The 20,837-nt window shown below is 40.3% G+C and overlaps 1 protein-coding gene across 3 annotated transcripts in view; it reads right to left on the bottom strand.

The window, feature by feature from the left end:
- LOC119725771 (DENN domain-containing protein 2C-like) overlaps positions 1-20,837 on the bottom strand; it is a 68,525-nt gene that overhangs the window by 13,106 nt on the left and 34,582 nt on the right. For all 3 annotated transcript variants that reach the window (XM_038197343.1, XM_038197360.1, XM_038197351.1), the window contains 6 exons: positions 9,693-9,813; positions 4,700-4,881; positions 3,718-3,809; positions 2,829-2,898; positions 1,126-1,296; positions 79-183 (listed from right to left, as the gene is read on the bottom strand). In XM_038197343.1, coding sequence (XP_038053271.1) covers positions 79-183; positions 1,126-1,296; positions 2,829-2,898; positions 3,718-3,809; positions 4,700-4,881; positions 9,693-9,813 — 741 coding nt within the window. The remainder of the gene's footprint in view (positions 1-78; positions 184-1,125; positions 1,297-2,828; positions 2,899-3,717; positions 3,810-4,699; positions 4,882-9,692; positions 9,814-20,837) is intronic.

The raw sequence follows: 20,837 nt of genomic DNA, 5'->3' as shown, positions 1-20,837 counted from the left end.
AAACTTCAGGGCATACTGGAGGGGCATGTGGGCAAGAGTAAAATTTGTGAGCAGTTCCTCATAACTACATGCACTTACATGCTCTAATCTGGAGTCTTTGGGTCTCTGCAGTGCCAGTGGTTGCACCATGCTCGTTCTCTTATCTATGTCTTCACCCATCTCCATGATACAGATTGATTTACCCTTCAAAAAAAACATCAATAATACAGGGTGAGTCAAAAACAAAGTTACCCAAATTAACAATAATTTTATCTTAAATAGCTATCAAATTTGAAACACCAATGAAGTATATCTGAAAAGAGCATGTTCTTCCACTTATCTCAAAAAAGAATTACTGAAATTGATCCATGCTATCAGGAGTTACGAACGTTTTACTAAAAGAACCAATTTTTATAGCTGTCCATGGAATGCCATTCGAAGTTGTTGCGCTGGTTGAGTATTACAGGTTACACACCTATGTTTCATTGTACTCAATTGTAGAACGGTAAATGATTAGTGGTGGACAGCCAAGTTTTGTGATCTTTTTATTGAAATAGGACATAACTTGGGAATGGAGTATGCAAATTATGTCAATTAAAATTAAACGTCAATAAGATGTACTTTATCCCAATAGATTTTTTTTTTGTGAAATGGAGCAAGCCAAATATTTTAAAAATATTTTTCAAATTGGGTAACTTTCTTTTTGACTCACCCAGTAGAGAGTTTCCACATGTGAGCAGATATGTGAGCAAATGGATATCGAACAAGTTCAACACTAACTCCCTAGGTATTTTTGTTGAGATATAACCTCAATCCTGCAAAATCCTCCGTTTTTTTGTTTAATATGGTCATTGGAGGGGTAACCACACTGCCTCAATCCTGCAAAATCCTCCGACAATCACTGTCAATATGTTGAGGCAGAGCCAGTGACATCCTGGGGCAGTACGGAGGATTTCAGGTATAATCTAGGCATGGCTCAGCACAAACAACACAAGGTCTGGCCAAGACCTTGACACAGTGCATCCCCCGAAATCCGCCACACACTTTTGCCATGTAACCTGAATCCTGCAAAATCATACATTTATTTGCCCCGAGGATTTGGGAGGGTTAGGGTTAAATATAATGTAGTACAGTTTATTAACTTACTGGTAGGGGGACAGTCCTCTTATGAGCTTCCCGTATCAGCTTCTCCATTTCCCACCTGGACCTGTGTCTTCGCTTCTCGATCCCGTCAAGCAGCTGGGTGTAGAGCAGACTACAGCTGATGGGGGTGATGATACAGTAGACCTCCGGTAGGCGGGGCTTGTCACCAGGGGGCTGTATAAAAAAAAAAAAGAGGGGTGGGAGAAATAACAGTTGAGAGATGGAGACGCTATGAACAGAATTTTGAGCACAGAAAATATTTGCTGAGCAAAAAACTAGACCGGCGAACTGACCTCAGAAGGGAGGAATGCAAAATTAAACAAGTGGTAGGTGAGGTTAAATTCCGAGGTTTACCTCATAAAAACTTCGGAAAACCTCAAGGTGAACTTGGATTTACCGGCTGTTTAATTTCACATTCTCCTTTAACAAACGTGAATATAATATATGAGGTAACGGTATACCCCACAAAACCTCAGCAAAACCACAAGCTAACCCTTGATTTAACGGTTGTTAATTTCACATTCTCCCCTAACATGCGCACACATGTGAATATATGAGGTATACCTATACCCCATAAAACCTCAGCAAAACCTCAAGGTGATCCTTGATTTAACGGTTGTTAATTTCACATTCTTCCCATAACACATTTGAATATATGAGGTACAACCAAGAAAACCTCAGCAAAACCTCAAGGTAAACCTGGATTTACCAGCTGTTTGTCTCCCCTAACACACGTGTAAAAGTATATGGGGTCACGCAGGGTCATACTACAGAGCACAGCCAAATTGAAAGTGTTGATTTGTTCAGAGGGAGGCAAACCGGAAATGAGGTATACTCCATAAAAACCTCGGCAAAACCTCAGAGCTAAACCTGGATTTACCGTCTGTTTATCTCACCTACCACACATGTATACATGTATGTCGTACAAGTATGGGGTCATGTGGGGTCATACCACGGAGCCCAGCCAGATTGAAAGTGTAGCAGAGGGAGGAAAACCGGAGAGCCCAGAAAAAAACCTCGTGGCACAGGAGAGAAAAAGCAAGGCATCAAACCCGGTCCACAGCGGTGGGTGGCAACTGCTCTACGCACTGCACCACCCATGCCACTGGAGTCATAGAAATTCTTAACTGGCTTGCAGCAGTTCTATAGTTCATAGTTCAATGCAAGAATGCTCCTTGAAATGCAACTAACCAACCACATCTAAAGAGTATGGCCATGGAATTACACACGAGACTATGGAAGCGGCTCGTGTGTGATTTCAAGCCGTAGCCATGTAAGGCCAAAAAAAAAGTCTCCGGTTTCTGGTATGCGCGCGTGTCGCCGTAGCCATGCGCGTCGGCAAAATGAAAAAGGTTTTTTTTCAATGAAAGATGATGTCTCAAAACCGCCAAACTCACTGGTTTGACTGGAATTCTGCTGCGGCGCAATTTCAACGTGTTTTTATATGGGGATATGATCGAGAATAAGCTTTATGTGGCCACTCTGGAGTCCCATATATTTGCGCTAAGTTTAGTCGGGCACCATTTGCAGTCATCAGCCGACATTTGAAGCAAAAAAGTCGGGTAAAAAAAAAAAAAAGCCGCGTCGCCGCACCACTTTTTGGACAAGCTCCATACCAGAAACCAGAGACTTTTTTTTGTGGCCTAATGTGGCTTATGTTGACCTTGGTGGACCAAGCTGATCCCTCTTACATTATTAAGACTTACCAGTAGTCTTCTGTTGTAGCCATATAACCTGGAGCCATCCATGCTCGTCAGGACAAAAGAATAGCTCTCACTGAAATAAAAAAACACAGGGTAAGGCACACGCTGATTGGAAGAATTTCTCTCCAACTAACTACATGAACTATACTCATTAACCAAAACTCCCTTATGTTTTATCCGAACAACACACTGCAGATAAACTTGTGGGACAATTTTGCCATGTGGGTTTCATTAATTTTGTCATGAGATAAAATTTAAAGGAAGAATAGCTTAACAATTAATCTGATGAATTTTTAGCTCTGTGAATACAGTATATTCCGAGAAAACACAATATTCTGGATCTCGATTTCAGTTAAAAAGTTGCGGAGTCATCTTTTGCATTACTACCTGCCGTGACACAATCCCAAAATCAGCATCGAGGGACATGCTTCTCGTTCGGCTAATTGTTGCTGCGTGATGTTACACACTGAACAGCAGCCGCGCGAGCGTGTGTGTCGTGTCAATGTCAACGCTTGCACCTATTCACCGATTTGCCCAATAACCAACAAACCAGAATTTCAAAAAATGTGTCACGTCAATACATCGTTGCTAAGTATGGTTGAAATTGTGAATACATTCAAAGTCCGCAAGGGATGGACTGGGAAGCAGTCTAGGTCTCCCCAAACTCTCCCTTTCTGGCCATTGAATGGGTACTTGTGCACGGAAATGACCTTCTTCTGCTGTTTTCTTCAAAATGACAGCATGCCAGACATGCCAGAAGGAGTATTCCCAAAGGACTCAGAATTTCTGCCATTGGATGGATTCTGAACAACTTCTCCAAATTAGGATAAACTATTGCGGATGCTGCAATTATCCCTGATGTTTCAATGGCATGAATGGGATGACTCCTTACCTGTTGTATTCCTCAACTGGTGCCCACTTGAAGGCGTCCGGGAAACAGAAGTGGGGAATTGCACGTAGTTTATCATTCTGGCTGCTGCTGATCTGAAGAAAGAAAACAATAAATAAAATTTCTTCCATCAGGAGAATCGCACTAAGCCATTCAGAATTTTATGATCTCGACCCATCTTTTCTAATTGCCATCCGTGCATATCTGTATTGCATTTGTTTGAGACTATACCTGCTGTTAATGCCTTTTTATAATTTCCAAGTTTTTTTTGTCGCAAATTGTTTTTCTGGATATTTCATGGAAACTACATGTAGACATGCCGATTAACCGAACACAATTTTCCAGTTAAAAATGAAAAAGAAAGTGCTTCCAAACTAGAAAACATAATTGTAAAAGATATCTAAAAGCAAAACAAATTTCAAAATTTCCCACGTTTTCCTATTATTTGCCGCTGGGCTCAGTATGGGTTTCATGCGCCAACAAAAGAGGGTACTTTTTACAACTTTTAAGATGGTTCACACTGTGTGTGTGTGGGTGTACTGGTTTGTGTGCGAAGTACGCACGAGTTATCAACCCTGGATGTGCCAAAGCTAAGCCATAGCATCTTCGCGTTAGCGACCTACAGGCGTTGTCGGCACATGGATGCGTTCAAATTTGTTTCTCGATGGTCTCACAGACTAACCCCCGCCCCCATAACTATGGATACATTCGAAGTCTGCAAGAGATGGACTGGGAAGCAAGTCTACGATAGGCCACACCCCCCCCCCCCAACTCTCCCTTTCTGGGCGTTAAGGGGTACTTGTGCATGGAGCCAATACAATATCCTAATCTCAAGAAAACTCCTGGCTAAAAATCTTGAAATCAAAACAATTCCTCACACAAAAATTTGGAAATCAGGAAAAATCCTCAGAAAAAAAAATCACAAAAAACGAAAAAATTCCGGCAATTCTCGCCCCTTGTTACCTGTACATGATTTCACTTATACCTCTTCAGGATATCTGTACTTCTCAACGGGATAGTAGCGCCGCGTTTCTTCGTTATATTTCAGCGTGATGACCAGAAGGTAGTCGTACAGTTTACTCTCACTGATGATCCGCCGGTCAACGTTGCAGTAGACCGAGGAGCGTTTCTTCACAGCCCGGGCATGAGTGAGTCTCTTGTGCATAACTGCAACACCAATGGAGGAAACTATTACGCTTCACACCGGTACATATTTATGAGCCATATATGTACTGTTTTCATTGGTTGAATTCCAAATGTGTTTAGGGAAGTATGTAAAAGTAACTACTGAGTACTATCACCCAACTGGCTGATTCGTTTTACAAAATTTGAGCAATATGCTCAAGAGAAAGCGGTGGAAAATTGGGACTTATGCGATTGTTTTATTTTTTATCAAAGTGTCATCTTTATGATCTTTAAATTTTTTACATGGGATAATCCATATACATATGTATATGTAATGTATATTCTCGATAATAGATTTTATATATCGATTACTGAAAATTCCGATATCGACGGTGTTCAGGACTAGGACTTTGCTACTTTTACTTTATGATTCTGCGAATCCCACACCCAGGAAAGTCCCTCGTTGTTTTTAAAACTTTCAGATTCCACTCTCTGATTATCCTGCACAATGTGGACACGTAAGATGTACATGTATGTCTGCTGATGACATTACATGAAGTACATAACATTGAAAGGGATGAGTCACATAAGGTCAAACATGACAACTCAGGAAACCACATATACCGGTGTTAAAGAGGTTGTGGAATGCTCGAAGACATTTCTGTCATTTTTCGGGTATATGTAGCCTAAGGTGTGATGAAATAAAAACGACTATTGTTTCTGTCATGAAATGAGTACAAAAGGTACTTTTGAGAGCTGTTTTTCAGGTCCAGTTTCGACCCGAACGTGCAACTGTGTAAAAGTCGTCGTTGCGGGCAGCAAACAAAACACAGTAAATCGTGACGTAATAAACAGGACTCGTGTATGCTACTGCATGCTTTGCGGAAATGTCTTCGAGCATTCCACATCCTCTTTAAAGGCTAAACCTGTATGTATGTACATAATTATATAATATTGGATGGCTTTGAGGTGGATACAAGAATATATTGTCATAGCGAGTGCAATATATTCTTGTATCCACCGAAAAAGCCATCCAATATTATTATTATTATTTATATCAGGCTGACTTGATCCGCAAGAAATAGAATTCAAGACACTGTCCTCATTTCATCCTTTTCGTCAAACTGTTTGAAGCTGCCACTGCAATATTGTTGATAACAGTGCGCGTATACCTGGCCTTCTGCGCACTGCATGCGCGCGGCGTGTTCCGTATTCGACGGTACGCCGCGTTACGCTCTGTTGATCGGTTGACAACTGTGACTTTCTATGCTCTTGATCGTGCGGGAACCAGCGAAAATGCCCGGATGACTGCAATAATAATGATATTGCAGTCAACCGGGTACTTTATTATTGTAGTCATCCAGGAACTTTTTGTGACGACATACATGTACAATACGCTGATTTATTTTTACTGCTGGAAGCCTGATATAAATAATAATGCATATTATGTATGTTTGCACAACATTTGTAGGCCTGGTCATCCAGTTTTAATGGTTGTGCAAAAACTGCATTAATCAACTGGTGGTTATATTCCTTTTGGCGATATATGGCAGACTCAACGGGAGAGTGTTTTGGGTTGGGTAAAACCATTTGTATCTACCCTAATATACCCACACCAAATATCATCTTCCCAGTGTTTTTGCCATATCTCAAAAAGAGTAGTTTAAAGTGTTTCTTAGAGCCAATGTAAGCACATCAGAACTACAGCCCGTGTCCCAATAAACATCGTGCATGAAGAAATCACTAATTTTCTCAAAAGTTGGTCAGACTAGCTAAACAAATTTTAAAGCATTTTCAAGCCTATGGTCTTTTTTATAATTGGTGAAAAAATCAAGAAAATCCAACGATGCAAACCAGAGATATCTTTGATTTGGTAAGGCTATGCATTTTTCGACCTGCACAATGTAATTTCCACACTTAGTATTTGCTTGTATACCAATTATTGGGTTATTGGTATGTGTTACGCAGTGCTTGAAATATTGCATGGCCTTTGTGTAAAAAGATTTCATTTGTAAATAAATAAAAGAAGAAACAGCATACATGTAGCTAGAGGAAGATTATTCAAAAGCACATGGTCACTGCTCTATTTGCAACTTACTCGAGCGGCAATGTTGTATAGACCCTTTACACGTTCTTTGTTAACATGCTTAACTAAAGGATTCTAATTGTGCAGGAGGAAAATAATACAGCCTTACAAAATCAACGATTTTCTCTGGTTTGCATTGATAGATTTTCTTGATATTTTCACCAATTATAAACAAGACCACAGACTTTAAAATAATATAAGATTTGAATAGCTAGTATGACCACCTTTTGAGCAAATCAGGCCCATCGCTACCCCCCCCCCACCCCGCCTTCCCCCCCCCCCCCCATCCCTCAGCAAAAAAAACTTATATGTATTTGTGCTTTTACTTGTGTATCGGATCGCAATACCAACGCTCCTCTCATCGCAAAGGTAATGCAAAATTGAACGCACACCTGCTAAAATAAAACAGATAACATACCCTACCGTATGAACATTACGTTCTCCATTGTTACATACATGTACATGTACCGATACCTTGGTTGAAAGAATGGCTTTACGTAACCACCAGGATATATGCAAGTGAAAATCCCCAAATTTGTTTTTCATTTGTCCGGAAACTAAACTGATTCTGTAGGAAAGGGTTTCCCACACGGGAAGAGGAAAAGCAGGTTGCTAGGCAACCAGGAAACATGAATCCAGGAGAAAAGTTACATGTAGACAGGATCTGCACGTAAGGTCAATGTACATATAAATAAACATGATGAAAAACAAATTAAAAAACAAAGGTTGACATTGGTGTTATTAGAGTCTTTTTTTTTTAGATGGGGAGGATATCATATCATTTATCCCCCCCCCCCCCCCACACACACACACACTTTTTACATCCCCAGATAAAAATTGTAGCATTGCCTCAGTTGATCGCACCACAGAGCATTTAGAATCCAAAAATGTTCGGGGCCCTTAAGCGCATCGAGCTCGCATTAGTGCTCATCAAGGTATGTCCCCCCCCCTACTTTTGAGAGGCGATTGACACCCTTGGAAACTCCAGATGCACATTACACAAGAAAAGCAGATCCCTAAATTCAACATGGCAGCCGGCCAGAAATCGGCTCACCCAAGAACAAATCCCAGGATTTCCACCTTCCCTGCTCCTATATTTGGCTCGTGGAGTAAAATTAGCTTCCTTCCCAAGGGGACAATCAATAATCGAGTTTGGGCTATTTTTACTGCCGAACTCATCGACAGTACTCTTTGCTTGGCCAAGAATTAAAAATATTTCAGGTGCCAAATTTTGTGGAAGTGCTTTACAGCCAATAATACAGCTACGAAAACAATCTCATGGTTCTACTATCTCCATGATTCCCCGCTACATTACGATCACCATTCTGTGTCAACAGCACTAACAGAAAGATTCTGCACTAACCATGCTAACCCAGTAACTAAGCATGGCGTGCCATGGCCTAGCGGTTAAGAGCACCGGACTCATGCTCTGGTGTTTCAGAGGCAACAGTGATGTGGGTTCGAGCCCGCCGGGTGGACACTTGTGCCCTTAAGCAAGGCACTTAACCATTATTGCTTCATCCTTCAGATGGGAAGTAAAGCCGTAGGTGTGTGGTGTAATGCAATGCACGTAAAAGAACCCAGTGACACTTATCGCTAAGAGAAGGGGGTTTGCCCCGGTGTTCCTGGTCTCCTGTATAAACTCCCACACGGAGTATTTAGGAGAACCAACCAAGACCAAGAACCAAGAAGCATGCACAGAATTCTTAGCTATGGGCAGGATGGCAAGCACGTACATGTTATGCGTGCAAGCCAAAATTCCTCGCTAAACCCGTGAAACACCTAAGCCCCCGGGCTTTAGGATGTTTCAGCTGTACATGCTGAGCAAAAAGTCTCTCAAGGCCGTTTGCTCAGCACGTAGCTCACCGTGTGCGGTGAATTTTTGCTGCACTTTCCACCTCGCGAGGCCACAAGGCCAATGTCTATCCTGTTTGATTTATTTTGCCTCGCGAGGCACAAATCTCACTGTGTCAGCGAACCTAAGCCATGTGCTGAGCTAAAACGATCAACTAGCCAATGAAATCACGTACTCTGCTCATGTGGTTTTAAGATATTTTGTGCAAATCTTCTAAAGCCTGCTTGCTTTTGTCCCCATTTTTTTTTTTTAAATCACCTGACTGACAAACAAGAACAATGTCCTTTCATTGGATAATTAATCTTTTCAGCTCAGCACGTAGCTCAAGCCCCCCGCACACGGGAGATACATTGTACATTAAGTGCTTAGCAAAAAGTCATATGAGGCTATGTGCTCAGCACGTACATGTAGCTAAGGTTCGGCCCACACGGTGAGATTTTTGGCCACAGGAGGCGACAGAAATCAAATAGGATAGACATTGGCCTCAGGGCCTCGCGAGACAGAAAACGCAGCAAAAGTGCACCACACTCTGTGAGCTACATGCTGACGAACGGCCTCGAGAGACTTTTTGCTCAGCACGTACATGTAGCTCTCGTGTGCGGCGGTCCTTACTACAAGCAGGGAATTTTCTGCTACAGCAAGCAGTGATTTTTCGCCGATGGTATTGGACCCTGTGGTTGATAAGCAAATATTTTCTGTGCTTAGTAAATTTCTCTGCTCAGCTGTTGCTTTTGTTTGTTTGTGTTTGCTTTCTGTAAGTTGTTTATGGTTTTTCTCTGTTCTTGATCTTGTTGTTTCTTGTCGTCTTCTGTTGTAGCTCTTTGTTGATTGTGGGTTGTTGTTTTTTTTGTCGTACTTTACTTGTATGATTTTTGTTGTTTGTCAATGATTGTTGTTTACTGTTTGACTGACCTGCTTCATTGACTTCACCATCGCTGTCCTCCGACGTCACTGAGATGCGGTCGTCTTCTTGGAGAGTTTTAGGATTCCTTGGATGTTTTATATGGAATGCATCATTGAGCTTTCTTCTCATCTGTGGAAGATAACAAACGAAGCAGCTTTGATTTAAAGTTTAACAAAAAAGGGGGGGGGGGCCTTTACGATTTGGAACCCCACCTCGATCCTTTTTTGGCTGTGCAACATACAATGAACGTATGTTTATCCTGGTGAAAATGTCCATTCCACATGTACATTTAGGCCGGTACGTCTGTAAAATTTTTGCACAATTAAGCAGTTCACCTTATAGTCAGTAAACAAGCTCCCTTTTCTTGTCAGTTTTTGTGCAGTGGTGATTAAAATGTTCACATTTCAAATTTTAAGTTCCCTTGAAATTGAGTGTCCAAAATATGCTCAGGAAGGCACTCAACATCCACTGGAAACAACACATCACAAAACAAGGGGCCTTCTAAAATTGACAAAATCCACAAAAGAAGAACACACTTCGCTGGACACAGCTACAGGAGCAAGAACGAAACCAGTAGCAAAGCTGATAGTTTGGACACCAAAACACGGCCGCAGGAGCAAAGGAAGACCTCCCACCACATACATCAACATACTGAAACAGGACACAGGGCTTGAAGCATCAGATCTGGGGACTGCCATGCAGGACAGAAGATACTGGTGCACTGTTGTGACTTGGGAAGACTACCCGAAATAAGCAAGTAAGCAAGCATATATGCCAAAAAATTGTCAAAGATCAACCTAACAAGAAGACCTATAGGGTTTCCTCAGTTCATACATGTATATGAGGCTGAATATCATATCATAACGCAAGGGCTCTCAAAGTTTAAATAATGACAGTTATGTCATGTATGTTATTCTTGAGGTAAAATCCTAAACATTGACTCAAATACCTACATGTACATCGACTTATCCCATTCATGCAGTTGCAACTGTACGCACATGTACCGGTACAATAAGCCCCTACAGTGTCAAGTGAACCCATATCTGTCATGCAGCAATTAACACTTGCTCCCATTTCCAAACTGATATGAGTGATGATTTTGTTACTTAAAAGTGGCGGATCCAGCATTTACAAAAGGGGGAGGCCTACATTGTACAACGGAGGCAAAAATCCGACCATACACAAGCGGGGCATGCAAGCTTGTATTTGCTCATTATGCGTGAACATTTCCGAGTTTGAAGAGATTACCAGTCATGCCAGTTAAGTCTGAGGATCAACCATTATCCACGGAGCCATTAAGTCTCCTGTATATATAAGGTCTGATATATGTCTAGACATGCAGATATATGCACAACTTCATGTATTTATATACACAAATATATATTAGCAGGATCTTATAGGGTTTCCTCAGTTCATATATTTGCTCATTATGCGTGAACATTTCTGGGTTTGAAGAGATATTACCAGTTAGTATGAGGATCACCCGTTATCCACGGAGCCAAGTCTCCTGTATAAATAACGTCTGATATGTCTAGACATGCAGATATATGCAAGCTGCGCGCCAGCCAATCGGAGTCGACTTTTACTCAATCGTGACGTCATTTCATTCCCAAATCAGGACTACATGGTTTGATTAGTCAATTTGAATGCAGTGTTTTGTAATACAACAACAGCTGGGCGTGTATCGCGTAACATGATACAGAGCACATGTTTTTTTTTTATCCATTGTCTATGAGTATGACGCGCAACAGGTGAATGACCAAAGACCCGATATGGAAAATTCCCACTGATCATGCTGATTGGTCAATATCTAGAGGCCAAGCGGCGGTTGTCGATCCTTCCTAATTAAATCAACGAATCTGCTCACATTTGCCATGGTCTATTATATAATTACTAGTTGTCATCAGAAGAAATATGGACAAAAGACAAGACATAAATATAATCATGTACCTCTTTTAAAGAGGTTGTGGAATGCTCGAAGACATTTCCGTCATTTTTCGGGTATATGTAGCCTAAGGTGTGATGAAATAAAAACCACTATTGTTTCTGTCATGAAATGAGTACAAAAGGTACTTTTGAGAGCTGTTTTTCAGGTCCAGTTTCGACCCGAACGTGCAACTGTATAAAAGTCGTCGTTGTGGGCAGCAAACAAAACACAGTAAATCGTGACGCAATAAACAGGACTCCCGATGCACAGTAGCATACACGAGTCCTGTTTATTACGTCACGATTTACTGTGTTTTGTTTGCTGCCCGCAACGACGACTTTTACACAGTTGCACGTTCGGGTCGAAACTGGACCTGAAAAACAGCTCTCAAAAGTACCTTTTGTACTCATTTCATGACAGAAACAGTAGTCGTTTTTATTTCATTACACCTTAGGCTGCATATACCCGAAAAATGACGGAAATGTCTTCGAGCATTCCACAACCTCTTTAAAGAAAACAAACCGGCTGTGCATGCCCCCTCTGGATCCACTACTACAGAGCCCTAGAAGTGACAGTTCTGCACAGTTGGACACGAATCTAAAAGATCTCTGTGATTTCACATGCGACAGGGATTCCTGATCCCTAATTGGCAACAGATGTCTCACCGCCTGTGCCAGCCGAAGGTTTGATGGGTGAATCACTCACAGTGAAGGAAATGGGGACAACCCCTTCGGTTTTGAAATAAGACCGCACTGCTTTCATGTAAAAAATTCCCCACAAAGATACTATGCATGTGCTTCAGTCATTGAAAGACAAAAAATGTATGCAGTGATTTTAAGTATTTTACCAACTACAGTGAACCACGGAGCTGTTTAAACACAGTACACCTGTTCATGCACTAGCATACATTCATGTGCAAGTTAGGCAGTTTCGGCTCTGCTTGGCAAAAAAGTGTGTGGGACTATTTCATGGTTCAGCTAGCCAAGGAATTCTGCACAAGCACAGAATCTTTTGATACAAGATGCCTAAAATATGTTTCAACTATTTACATACACAAATATATACATGTAAGCAGGATCTTACATTTTTTTTGTGTAAATTAAAATAGCCATTCAATTGGGCCCCAGCTGTGTCCATGCATTTTTTTGGCAATTATGGGCCACTTACGGCTGTATAGATCTGTCTCATTTGTCACTGTTATGGGGACCACTTACCACGTATTGTAGTACATCATTGTGCGGCATCATAGCTTTAGTTATAACTGTGCGTCAGCAAAATCCTATTACATGTATACATTGTGTACACGTGCGTGCAGCAGGAATGGTGTGCGCATCTTACATAATATTGCGATACGCAGAGTGCCATACGGACCATAGTATACATGTTTATGGGATAATACCAAGTGCACTTTGTTGCCATGGATCATATATGGACCAATCAGCACTAGCTGAGGATTCAAGTTTGATTGAATATGTTTGCATATGAGTCCATGCACTGGACATGCATTAAATGCCTTTATTCCGGCACCAGTAGACAACAAAGTTTTGCAGGTTTTTCTTTAAACCAAGAACACCGATAAAAGTGAAATTCTGAAACACGTGACCCGGTACTGTGTCCCATAGGTCAACAGTTTAAACCCTTGTACAATCAAACCATTGATGCATTTTTTGTGCATTATAAGCACGAAAGTTCTTTCTTTACAACTGCATTTTCAGAATCCTGGAAAACTTTACATCTGTGCAAATAATACTTCCTTCATCAGGCATGCGCAACTGAAAATTTAGAAGAAAAAAATCAAGGAAATAAATTCCAAACCACACAAGACTTTGTACAGTATTTTTCAATTTGTAATGGCATTCATGAGAAGTAAAAAACGAGGAAACCAGCGGATCTGAGGAAAAGTTGCATGCCTACTTCAATGCTTACTTGACTTTAATACAAAAAAACTGAAACAACATGACAAGAAAATCCACACTTACCTACATTATCGTCCATCTTTTTTTCTCCGGCAAAATAGCACAAAATAACAAAGTTAGGGCACGACACACAACGACACAGGCCTATACACGTACGTATATGTATACGAGTGTCCACAGCATAAAAATCCAAAAGTTTATTTCAACATTTCCTTCCCTGTCCTTGATGCAATGTGACGTTTTGCTCTCATATTTTCCCCTCGAGTTTTGCGGAAGACTTTCTTTTGAAAGGTTCCTTCATCCAGAGTTCACTATGACACGCCGTGACTGTACACTGCGGACATTTTCTGAAATGTGGAAGGAAGTGGACGCTTGTCCCTGTTTAATAAACTTGCTGCGCAGTGCGATGAGTGATCATCGGTATATCAATAAGTGAATATCGATAGTCAGACAATGTCAATGTTTAAAGTGTGAACAAATAACATCAATGATGTTTGGGCATTTTACGTGTAACCAGCATGATAACCCTGAACACGTTTTTAACACTATGACTAAGGATAAATTGGCCTTACAAGACAGATTAAAAAACAATGTGTAATTAATGTTCTGCCTCTATGACACTGGCTCGTTGTTATGTAGCAGGCAATCATTTGAGTCAAAAACCAGCTCAAAACAAAATCTTATGTATAAGATGTACATGTACAACAGGAACACACACAAACATTCGGACCCCAAATTTATGAAATGACCCATATCCCAGTGAAACAAAAGCACCGTACCTCCAAGATGGCCACCTGCAAAGGGTCATATTAGCAACACCAAACTTAAAAAAAAAAATTGTCATGCACACACATGAAAATGTATACGTGTACCAAACATACATGTACATGTACATGTACATGTACATGTACATCAGGGGATCGAGTTATCAATATCCAATCTTCTCTAGAGCCTGATTCACTTCACGCCAACGGCACAGGAAGTCTGAGTTAGCGCGGCTAGAGTTCGGAGATCAACGGGAATTAAAGCAGAAAATTGGGAAAGCAGTATAGGAAATTTGCTGGATTTTCCCCTCAAGGAACCGTTAAAAAAATAACATACATTTTGTGTACATATATGCTTCATGTACATGTACACATACCGTATATGTACATGCTTGTCACATACTTAGTTAGTAAAATGTATACATTTGGTACACTGTAAAAGTCATGTATCGGTATGTTCTAAAGCTTGTCTGCATGGTTTGCATGCTTTAGTGCATTGTATTATGATATGACATTTTATCATTCAAATAAATGATCAAATGCTGTATTCTCAGAATTTCTCAGTTGGTGTTTTTTTATTATGCATGTGTGAAATAAGGCCTATGAAATTGCCACAGATTCACCCTTGTATAACACACATCAAATTAATTAACTACTGTGTACATGCCATTCACAATAAGAGATCAGCTGTGATACATTCACATGTACATGTACAATTTACTAATGATCTTTGCTACTGAAGTCAACGGGTACTTGTGTGGGACAAAAATCTATTTAGCTTTTCTGCTCAGAGATGAAACTTTTCCGATTTGTGCAAGTCAACACATTTACCCATCCTCAGCTGCTGAGTTGGCAAACTTTTTCATGATGTATGCATAACTACTTGTAGGCCATGTGTGTGTAAAGCTTTTGAGTGAAGTTCCACTTATAAAAGGACACTGCACTTTGTGACATAGAAAAACCATTTTATATTTAACTGTGTGTTTTTGCCTCACTAAAAAATCAATAATTTGGAAGCAGTTCTGTAAAGGCCAGAGGGTGAGGATGGGTAAATGTGTTGACTTGCACAAATGGCATTACAAATTGGATGGAAAATGAAAGATTCTGCACAGTATCAGCTACTCAAGTAAAAAACTATTCTCGTGTATGTACCGGTAAAGTACTTTTTAACAGCTTTCTGACCGCGCATGTATGTAAAGATTTGGTTTCAAATTTCTTACTAAAAATGCCATTTTACTTTTTGTGAAAAACACAGGATTGTAAACTGGATCCTGTGTTAATTTATGCATACTGTGTCAGCCAACCAAAACAGAAGGATTAGACCAATGAGAACTCATGTTACATCAAACTTTCAGCCAATGGGGCAGCTTCTCATATTACTGGTTGGCTTTGGTGGGAAAAGAAAGTGCAACTTTAGGCTCACTTTGTCACAGCCCATTGTGTGATGCACAATGGGTATAATTTACTTTCAAATTGCCCACCTCCACCCCATCACCTCCATTCAACGGGTACTTGTGTGGGACAAAAATCTATTTAGCTTTTCTGCTCAGAGATGAAACTTTTCCGATTTAATCGGAAAACTGACTTTTGGACTTTTCCAACAAAATTCTGATTTTCTTACAATGTGTCCCACAAAATTTGATTTTGTAACGATTTTTCCACAAAACGTGATTTCTTTTTAAACTATAATTTCGAATAAACGGCGATGAAAACGGCACATACAAATAATCGCGAGCGTAGTTTTAATCTCCTTCACCAGTCGCAAATTGAGTACGGTAGAAACACCTAGGCCAACGCTGATCGGACCCTTTTCCGGCTGCAGAACAGGTTAAACATTGACCTATGACACAGAAAAATCACTGCGGCACATTATGGTACACAAACATCGTGCATGGTGTGTGCATGCATATAATATACACGTACGATGCTATAGCCGCTACAAAAATGTTACAGATGGTCAAACGCGAGGATAATCTCTCCGAAATAGAAACGGGCGTTAAAGATTAATTCCAGTGGCGATGGTTGGAGGAAAAAGATAACAATGGGGACTATCATGACTATTTCTCGACGTACAGTAGAAAACTGCATTTACCAGGGAGGTTGTTTTTAGATTTTACATCGTTCTTGTGGACATCGTTATCGGTGAAATTATACATGAAGAGACTGCGGTCAGGCACGATTTTGGTTAGGCGAAATTTCCAATTGTTTTGCTAATGCCAGTTTCATCTCTGTCTGCTGTTGCCGTAGGAATAAACGTCTTATGCCTTACTTAATTCCATTAGTTTCTTGGATGTGTACCAAGAGCCATTATTCCTCCTGTTGGTTCAGTCGGGGGAAGATTTTCTGGCGGGAATTAGACAGACATAGGTTAAACATTTTCATTGCCCTATCATAACGGCCAATAACTTGATTACATTCAGTATTAATTGCCCTATCATACAATGTAAATACATGTACATACATAAAAAATTTGTTGTGACAGGCACTGTAATGGCTCCCTGGAGGTTCACTAGGGCCATTCCTCCCGTAGCTCCTAGCGTTATGCGGGGGAACATCCTGTGCCTGGATTGTTTATTAATAGTTCAATTTTGGTATTTGTATTCAAGATTTTCTACCACGTAACTAGGTCTGGTACTTGCCTCTTTATCAGGGTCTGGTGTGACCTATATATGGTGGGCCTGGTGTGCCCTATTCATGGCTGGGTGTGGTGCCCTATGTACCAGCTGGTGTGCCTAATTTCAGGGTATTAATTGTGTGACCTACATGTATATGGTAGGCCTGGTGTGCCATAATTTCTGGGTATTGTGTGACCTATATATGTGAGGCCTCGTGTGCCATAATTTCAGGGTATTGTGTGGCCTATATATGGTGAGCCTGGTGTGCCATAATTTCAGGGTATTGTGTGGCCTATATATGTGAGGCCTGGTGTGCCATAATTTCAGGGTATTGTGTGACCTATATATGGTGGGCCTGGTGTGCCATCATTTCAGGGTATTGTGTGACCTATACATGTATATGGTGGGTCTGGTGTGCCATATTCATGGCTGGGTCTGGTGTACAAGGGTCTGGTTTAATTTCCCGAATTTCATGGTATTGTGTGACCTAGGTATATGGTGGGCCTGGTGTGCCCTAGCTATTCATGGCTGGGTCTGGTCAACCCAGGAGATCTGGTGTATCCCACTATATTGTATTTCTTTGCCAGTTTGCCCATGGTATCTGGTAATGTTGTGTTGAATAAATAGCTGCGGCAAATTACATACAAACAAAAATGATTGTGTGTAATTGTGTGTATTATATCAGAGAATAAACACGACCAGTGTAGTTTGTATAAAAAGTTTCACTGTACTTTAGAGGCCTCCAAACATGCCATAGCTCTGGCTTAAAATAAGTACATGTATATAAACGATCAAAGTTTCGCCTTTCATTTTTACATTCATTTAATACAGGAAACATTTTGAAAGTTTCACTTCTTGTCTGGTCTGTCTATGGGAACCCATTAAAGTTGAATATGAAAAAGGCTTCAGGACAGATGATGCAACAATGAAATCGGAGAAGTTAGTGATTGCGCAATTAAAATGTAAAATTCAATGTTTGGGGAATTCCTTGAAAAAAAAACATTTCAACATACTGGTGCTACCCATACAACACATGCATGTACATTTATAAATCTTAGAATGTTTCAATATTTTTTTGTGGTTGATACAGAAATTGGAAATTTTCTACCAACTGAATTGGCTTTAAGGCCTTTAAATGATCGTCATTTGTATATTAAATTTATATTTTGTCCACCACTTGTGTATTAATTTTTCATCACTTGTGCTTTCATCATCATATTAAATGTGTAAATAATGTGGATTTTGTGAGAATATACATGTAGTTTAAGCCAAAGTGTATTTCAGGAACTTTATACTTTTTAAATTGATTTATTTGACGTGTATACATTTGTACATATTTTAACAGTGAGCTGTACGACCATGTGGGATTATTTGCCTTTTTAATAAGAATTGAATTGAATTGATTGGAATGCCATACACATGTGTTTTTAATAAGGGAATAAATGTGTGAGCTTGGCCGGTTTTAAACACAGATGTTTAAGACTGGTTTGGAGTCTGGGCGCTGATAATGACCCGAGCCTTTTTGTTCAAAATGTCAGAATGAGTCCAAAATTATAAATTTCCAAAGAGTTTATTCACTAATTTTACTTCATAATTTTTTTTAAACAGCCCTCTAGCTATGTATATATGCCTATGTGGAGATCAGCGCATGTGTGGCACGTACAGTGGCAGTGGTGCAGAGTGCAGCTGTGCCGGTGTTGTGTGAATGAATTTAGGACTATGAAATACTGACTCATTGGTAATATTGCACATGCCTAAGTGAAGATCGTGAGCATTCAACCAATTAAAAGGGTAATAATGGACCAGATTTCATAAGAGACCAAATTTCATGTGACACTGGAAAAGTGTTTTAGACCAGCCAGCCAGTGTTTTACCATCCGTTTAAGACCGGCCGCATGGCGGGCTCTGGACCAATAGGAATGGGTAAACTGTCTTAGGTATTCATGAATTTAAACTAATTTTTGTAGATACCGGTATGTGGCAATCCCATGCATTGCCAGAATCTCTTCGGCCTCGCGGCCTAAATTTCGGGATCAATCGCCGTAGCGAAGACCATGTTGTATCGCTTTGTTACGGTTCACAAGAGGGCATTCTATTTGGTCCACTTAGGAGCTCCTTGGTCGATGACATAGCTCACGTATTCTTCTTCCAACTCGTTTTCGAATTTTTTGAATTTGACAAGTTTTAAATTTTTTGTCTCGAATCTTGGGTTTGTTCTTGCTCAATCAAGACCATCGAGAATTTTACCAAAGGTGATTAAAATACTTTATCAAACCACAATGATAGTTTTTCTACATTTGTTTTCTAACTTTTGGCCAATTTTGACGGAGATTGACAGTTCGCAGTTACAATTTTTTGGAGTCACAGACATCAATGTCAAGAACGTTATAGCAGGAAAGAAAGGTATGGAATCAAAAATATTCCAGAAAATCTGGGAAACGGGTCATAAGTCAAACTTACATTCTTTGTTTTTCCTTAATATGAAAAAAAATGATTGAAGCGGGCCTAAAATTGGTGGTTTCAAAACGTCATAACTTTCTTATTATCGCAGGAAATTTATCCTTATAATCATTGTAAACGTCTTTTCACAACCTATACAATGATACCAGTTTTATATGAATCTGTTGATTTTGACATATTTTGTCAGATACCTACATTCATGACATTAGAGAGGCAGGGAGTAATCTAATCCTTACCCTATAGTGTCCATTCAGACTCTCAGTTGGACGTTCCAGTAGGCGTCTACGCTCCTCAATCGTCATGCTCAGCATTATCTTGACCTCAGCTTTTAGAAAGCTCCAGTGAAAACAATAAGAATCCAGATGCAGATACAGTTTCACTTCTTGATTCCTGGATGAAACGCCTTGTGTATGTTCTGCCCCGGCTTACATTGTACACGGCGTTATGAGGAAGTTTTTTGTTGTAAGGCAAATTAAGACCAAGTTTTGGGGACTCCCCACAGCATTTCGGTCCCCACAAATACCTCGTGCAGACGAGTGTATGTCCCCACAGCTACGGAACAAGACTGTGTGTACATGTACCGGTACCTTTTGGGTAGTATTGAGATACATGCATCCATGTACACGAACAGGATATTGTCCGAGGAAACTTTCCAACTGAAGTTACTTTACGTCAGTGATGAATGGAAACTCTGCGGTCGATAAGCAAAACCTGGGGAACTTTTCTTTGAGTTCATGAAGACATGGTAGAAGATATGTGAATTGAAGTCAAAACATTTCAAGTGCATGCAGGTGTCCTGGTATGAGGTTGGGGCATGGTAAGCCAGAGGACGAAATCAGACACACAAGTGTTCAAACAAAATGCATAGGCCTACATATTGTTTTTTTGGTAAAACCAAGTTGAACATGCAGAAGTTCAAAGGCCTCCACCATCAAGAACTTGTAGAATGTGTAAAGTGTACATATACCAAGTTTCACTGAGCGCATCCGCTTTTTTGAGCCGATAAGGTAAACGGTCAGAACACATCCGCAGTTCTAGTATATTCAACCACCAGGGAATTCCACAGGTCGGACAAAGGTACAATATTCATTGTACATATAATAAAGGCAAACAACTGGTGGGCACATAAAATACCGGTATCAATGTGAAGTTACATGTACTTCCTGTTCCTCAATAGCCGGATCTGTTGCCCTGCTAAAAAAAAAATGACGGTCTCCCAAATTGTAGGCTAGTGGCTGGTTAAATGACCTCTGGATGAGAAACAAACAATTCAACAGTTCACTCCAGCTACACAAAGATTGAAATCATCATTGCAAGACACACCAATCATGTTAAATCACTGCTAATGGGCCAGCATTAATACAAATGCTGGCTGCTTCATGTACATGTACAATTCATTTCCTTCTCAGAACTGCGCATTACAAACACATGTGAATGAACATGTACATGTATCAAATGCTCAGTAATATAA

Source organism: Patiria miniata, unplaced genomic scaffold (assembly GCF_015706575.1).
Source record: "Patiria miniata isolate m_02_andy unplaced genomic scaffold, ASM1570657v1 HiC_scaffold_1, whole genome shotgun sequence".
Classification (NCBI taxonomy): Eukaryota; Metazoa; Echinodermata; class Asteroidea; order Valvatida; family Asterinidae; genus Patiria; species Patiria miniata.
Note: the sequence above shows the minus strand (reverse complement) of the source record. Positions and strands in the feature narration are given on the sequence as shown.